This window comes from Girardinichthys multiradiatus, chromosome 10 (genome assembly GCF_021462225.1).
Source record: "Girardinichthys multiradiatus isolate DD_20200921_A chromosome 10, DD_fGirMul_XY1, whole genome shotgun sequence".
Classification (NCBI taxonomy): domain Eukaryota; kingdom Metazoa; phylum Chordata; class Actinopteri; order Cyprinodontiformes; family Goodeidae; genus Girardinichthys; species Girardinichthys multiradiatus.
In genome coordinates, this window is record NC_061803.1 from 27,713,570 (window position 1) to 27,719,481 (window position 5,912).

The following is a 5,912-nucleotide window of genomic DNA, read 5'->3' on the forward strand; positions in this document are numbered from 1 at the left end:
TGTTTTAAAGGTTCCTGTCTTAAATGTGCTTGGAGTTAATCCCAGGTTAGTGGCTTCTGATTCTCAACCTGCTCTTCGAAAACTCATCAATGGTTCTCTGGTCTGAGCCATTTTAACATATTTGCCTTGGGACACAAGTGCTCCATCATACTGAAAAATCCTCATGCATCACCAAATTGTTCCTGGATTGTCGGAAAAAGTTAGACTTTGGATTTTTGTTCAAAGGTTTTCACCTCACAGTTCGTCCAGATGCTCTCACACCTACCTGCGGCCAATGATGTGTAAGCTCTGCACTGGTGGCAACAAGTCTGTTGCCTTCCCTCGGTAATGCAAAATGGGAAACTGGCTAAATAGATTCTTGTAATAATCTTAATGTTTTTAATATGTATCTGAATAATCTGAACAATTTAAAAACAATGAGCTGTCATCACAAAACCGAAGAACAGACTTGGATGTAGTTAAACTATTTATTAGGACGTTAAGCACATAAACAGTCCAATCAAGCTCCACACTTGCAAAACTATGAGTTTCCAATTTTATCTGTTTCTCATAATCAGTATATGCCATAGATGTGTTTTTTCCCATCTCTGTATCGATCCAGGTACCGTAGGGGCTGTCTGTGTGGAAACTTGACCTGTGGAGGGTGGTACACTGGAGGTCTGATGAACTCAAACACTGGCTCCTTCATGTCTAAAGTAAGAATATGCAGAGAGATGATCTTTAATGTTAACAGCACATTTCAGACACATGCTGCAACATAACGTCAAGATTTAATATGTGCCGAAAGCCCTACAGCGTTTCTGCTCTGTTTTTGTCTATTCATCTGCATCAACAAATGGCATGTTTTTTGATTTTGACTCACTAAGTATGTTGTGGAAGGTGTTGGAAACAGATTCATCCCACTGGCATTGGAAGAAGGCCAGGCCTGCAGGCGTCATGTGGTCCTGATGTTTTCTGTAGAAATCGAAAGTCTTAAATGTGCGATCAACCAGGGAGTTGCTGAGGAGGAGAGACAACATTGGTTATTACCTGTAGCTGCATTAAAAGACACAACATCATAAGTGGTACATAATTGTATATGGCAGACTAACAGAAAGTAGTGCAACATTTTGCATTAATACATGAAAGTGGAAGGAAAATGATGCATAGTTTACAAACCTTATTCCAAATAAAAATCGGAAAAGCGTGGAGTGCATTTGAAAGGAAACCCAGCTTAACAAGTTGCCTTTAGAAGTCTCCACCTCCACATGTGTGTAATTTATTGTCACTATAAATGCAGCTGTTCTGTGAAAGCCACAGAGGTTTGTTAGGTAACATTAGTGAACAAAGAGCATCATGGAGACCAAGGAACACAGCAGGTCAGGAGCAAAAATTTGAGTTAGGTTAAAAAAATATCCCGAGCTTTAAGCATCTCACTGAGTGCTGCTCAATCCATCATCTGAAAATGGAAAGAATATAGCACAACTACAAACCTACCAAAACATGGCTGACCCCCTTATTTGACACACCAAGCATGGAGAAGATTAATCAGAGAAGCAACCAAGAGGCCCATGCCAACGATGGAGGAGCTGCAGAGTTTAAAAGCTCAGGTGGGAGAATCAGCAGGGCAGCTATTAGTTGTGCACAAACATATGGCCAAAAGGCTTTGTGTGGTGGAAAACTAATAATGTACATAACCCCAAAATGCACCATCTCCAAGATGACGCATGGTGGGGGCGGCATCATGCTAAGTAAAGGACAATCCTAAAAGAAAACTAGCTGAAGGACAACCTTAAGCATTCCTGTGTCAGAATGGCCCAGTCAAAGTCAAGACCTAAATCAAAATGAGAATCAGTGGCAGGACTTGAAAATTGTTGTAGATGTGAAAAACATATCCCAAAAATCCTGCAGCTGTAATTGCAGCGAAAGGCAGTTCTACAAAAAATGACTCGGGAGGCTTGAATACAAAAGATGCGCTTTTCCGATTTTTATTTCTAAAAAAAAAAAAAAAATCGGAACCCGCTATTTTTTTCCAATTAAAATCCCAATAACATACATGGATGTTTATGGTTGTAGTGTGAAAGCTTTTGCCAGGCTCTGCAAGGAAGACCCTCAGACATTGCATGGTGTTTTAAAATGAAGCTGCAGATTGTGTTAGGTGTAAAGGTGCACCCACTAACTTGTAAGGAAGTACTAGATCAAGTATGCTTCAAAGGTACACAGGCTGGGACATTTTCTCACTGCAATACTTCATACAGTGTCTGTTACTCACCATGGTGATGGGCGGGAATCTTCCTGGAAACTGATGGGTTTCTCCTGCTTGAAGAGGATGTAAATGTAACGGTGGAAGCCTGTTCCTCTGGCAGGGAAGGGTGGCAGGTAGTGACACAGCTCCTCCCCGGCATGCACCGCTGTGCCTGGAATGTTCCCCCTGCAGGGACACAAGCCTTTTAACACTTTAACAACATTCGCACATTTTAAGACTACCTGAACAAAGAAATCCACGCTGAATTCAACCTAAAGTACTCACACAAGCCAGTGAAGGTACTCTGCTTCATTATCGAGAAGATGCTCGTCTGCAAAAAAATAAAAAATAAAAAGGTACGTTTTTATATATGTAAATGTGAACACAGGCTGCTTACTCTCACTGCCTGAAGATTCTCCTGTAAAAGTCAATGCTGACCTGGCGAGGTGAGCAGGAGCGTCCACAGGGAGCCCTCCTCTGCATCGAAGCTGATCCGAGGGGCTGACGCTGCCTAGAGATGAGACAAAGAATTGAAGATAAGCTAAGAGAAAATACATAATAGAGGGAAATTCATCCTCTGTCTTTTTAAACACACTTCAGTAGGCGTCAGCTGATTCCCATAATGAACTCGGCCATCAGCTCCCTGGCTGTAGCTGATGCAGAGAGTGACCTGAGGTAGAAAATACGCCATTGGAAAGAGGTCCCTGAAGACCCCATAGTGGTCTGCCAGCTTCTTTATATCGAACGGTCCACTGGTCTTCTCCCAGGTTTGCTGCACTCGATCCAAGGAGATCTTTACTGGTGGGGCAACATATGCAAGCGTGTTAACCTCCTCAATCAAAAGACAAGGTTCAAACCAAATTTTGTCCGACATCATGCACAAGCGTACAAGTACGAAGACGGGAGGCTCTCTCCAATTCAACGTTCCTCTTGTTTTCCCTCATCACATTCCTCCTCTCCTTCACCTCTTTGGTCCTGCTGGGGCTACAGTAAGGCAGCCCAATGTCCACTCTCTCTGCACCTTTAAACACAACAATACCCAGTGACACATTTAAATCCCATCAGGGCCCAAGAGCAGCAGATTCCAGTTTTATTCCTCACCATGCTCAGGATCAGCCGCTTCCACATAGCTCCTGTAGGTCTTCCACCATACGCGCTTGTTCTTAGCCTCCTCTGCCTGTCTGAAGTAGCGGGTGTAGCTGCGGTATTTCTCCAGAGACTCCAGGTTTGATGTGTCGATCTCCTCATTGGGCATAGGACCCAGCGGAGGTACCTGTGTGCCGAGGACTACTACGAGAGTAGAAACAGTTTCAACAGTTAAAAAAAAAAAAAGGGACACCCTTAGAATGTTTTGAGATTTTAAATCAAAGATCAATTAGAACAATTCAAGCTAAAATATTTATTTCAGTCAGGCATATTCACAAAGAAACCTCTTTTAGTAACAAATTATTATTTGACTTGTTATGACCATTTCTGGGACTCCCACCTGTTTAATACAGCTGGTGTGTCAAACAAATGTCCTGTTTTGTAGCCTATAAAAGGCGCCGTTAAAATTCCCTGATGTGACCCATTTTTACAAGTAGGAAAAACATTCCAGGGGGGTGAATACTTTTTATACCCACGATTTATTTTGCCTGTTTGCAACAGGTGTGCATGTCAGATTCTAATTAGGGTAGTCCCTTTCAAAAGGGGTGAATATTTATGCAAACATTTATGTTACAATCTACATTTAAACTCATTAACATTAGTTTGTGAAAATCAGTTTTTACTTTTTAATGGAAAATAATTTTTTCCCTCCAACCTTTTGTCAAAGAGGCCGAATTATATCGACCATGACTTCATTTATAACAGCAACACAACGGTCATCCAAGGGTCCTGAATACTGCTGACAGGCATTCTTGTTTGACGGTGAAATTCAAGTCACATGGAGGAGTTTTCAAGGCAGGAGTGAATGGATTCGTACTGGAATGGTTACTGGTTTCTTTTACGTTTTGAATTGAATTTACTTTGATATATTCCAACTTATTCAGCTGCACTAGTATATGGTCTTTCAAAAAGCTAAGTGTTTTGGTTTAGTTAAAGGGATCAATCAAAAGGTTCTTTTTTAAAATATCTGAATTTTCTGAATAGTTTCTCGTATCAGCCTTTAAAGGGTTCCTTTTAAATATGATTAAAAAGGCAAAAATACATTTGCGGGTTGTCCTCATATCGTTATCAACATAATTCCCATTGGAAATTATATATATATATATATATATATGTTTTTTTTGCTTTTCAGACCGCCGAGTTTGTCACGTCTGTCCGAAGTCGAGGCAGCCAGTTTCTGGGTTCTGTTACCTTCAAACATCCTTTCACAAGCAACCCTCGAGCATGAAAGTGCTGACACTATCTTCTAAATATAACATGCCTTAGCAAAACAGTTACAATACCTGTTGTAGCAATTGTCCTTGCGTTATTGACCCCTAAATCTGTCCCAGTTCGCAGCGCAGCAGCACAAATTGTGCGCAGCGCCATCTTGGATAGTCTCCCCCGTAACTACGGTGGCCGGGAGGTGACCGAAGTAAACCAGAGCGTTACAGTAGCTTCTAAACGGCACTGAAGTAAACAATAGATGTTGCGTTCCATGCATCACGGAGATCAGAAATCTAACATGGGAGTGACGTCACAATCGCATTTCCCTAATTATTGAACAATTTTAGTTAACATTTCAGATATTCTTCTCAACTAATCCAGGCAACAGGTAATAAAACACGAAAAGGAAATGAAAATAAAAAAAACTATTTTACAGGAATAAAATTAAATGTAATGAAAATGTTTGAGGTTTTCTAACAAAGTGAATAGACGTTGGACATATTTTTTTAAAAGTCCAAGTGATACTCTGCAATAATCACATGTTATGCATAGAGGTCAGACTTAATAATTGTTGTCCAAAGCCCATTCTTACCAGCATTGTTTTCCAATGCTGGTATTTTGACTGCAGCCACTCATAACTATATTCCAAAAAGATTTGACAAAACTGCGTGACCAGAAACAATATTCTTAAGCTGCAATTTATTTTTCACAAACGGTGCATGAATTGTTTTCCAAATTAATTCTTAGTCTCAAGACATAGATGAATGTGATTCTTTGATTTTAATAAAGGAACGGATAGATATTTAGTTTGTATTTTGTAAGTGTCTACATTTGAACATTCTAAGATATTTCTACTGTACTTAGTGATCTTGAAAACTTTATGACATTTATTCATACAAATCAACAAGAAAGGGTTCATATGAAACTTTGTGAAAGCAATTTTAAATTTGACCTAATTATTTTTTTTTTCTATCCAGTTTTTGTAAATGTTTGATTTAGTCTTATGCAAAACAAATCTATAATTCAAAATTATTGTATTTTATCGTTAAAAATTCAGTTTAAATGCAGCTTTTCCTAAGGCATATGATAATCTAAATACATTACATCAAGTTGCAGGTCAAAGGCTAGTTAGATTTACTAAGTTTTACTATGTTTAATAGAATATGGGTTGTGCATTGAAGCACTAATGAACTTGTACAGCCACGCTGGATTTTCGGGTGAAGTTTGCCAAAACAACTTCTGCTTTCCGTGGACCAAAGAGGGCATTACAATTGATTTATCTGAAATAGACCTGGCAATTCTGCTTTAAAATTACAACATGATGCACCACAACTTC

At 39.6% G+C, this 5,912-nt stretch overlaps 1 protein-coding gene across 2 annotated transcripts; it reads right to left on the reverse strand.

Annotated features, from left to right (window-relative positions):
* Positions 1–453: 453 nt before the first annotated feature.
* Positions 454–4,810, reverse strand: mrpl38 (mitochondrial ribosomal protein L38). Of its 2 annotated transcripts, none has more exons than XM_047377405.1 (9): positions 4,654–4,810; positions 3,326–3,514; positions 3,114–3,245; positions 2,820–3,022; positions 2,663–2,735; positions 2,510–2,555; positions 2,252–2,410; positions 863–999; positions 454–690 (listed from the first exon to the last, which is right to left on the reverse strand). In XM_047377405.1, the coding sequence occupies exons 1-9, from the start codon at positions 4,736–4,738 to the stop codon at positions 554–556; spliced, it is 1,161 nt and encodes a 386-aa protein (XP_047233361.1). In that variant the 5' UTR covers positions 4,739–4,810; the 3' UTR covers positions 454–553. The 2 variants fall into 2 exon arrangements, with proteins under 2 accessions (XP_047233361.1, XP_047233362.1); XM_047377406.1 differs by having other exon boundaries at positions 3,326–3,511; positions 4,654–4,801.
* Positions 4,811–5,912: the final 1,102 nt, after the last annotated feature.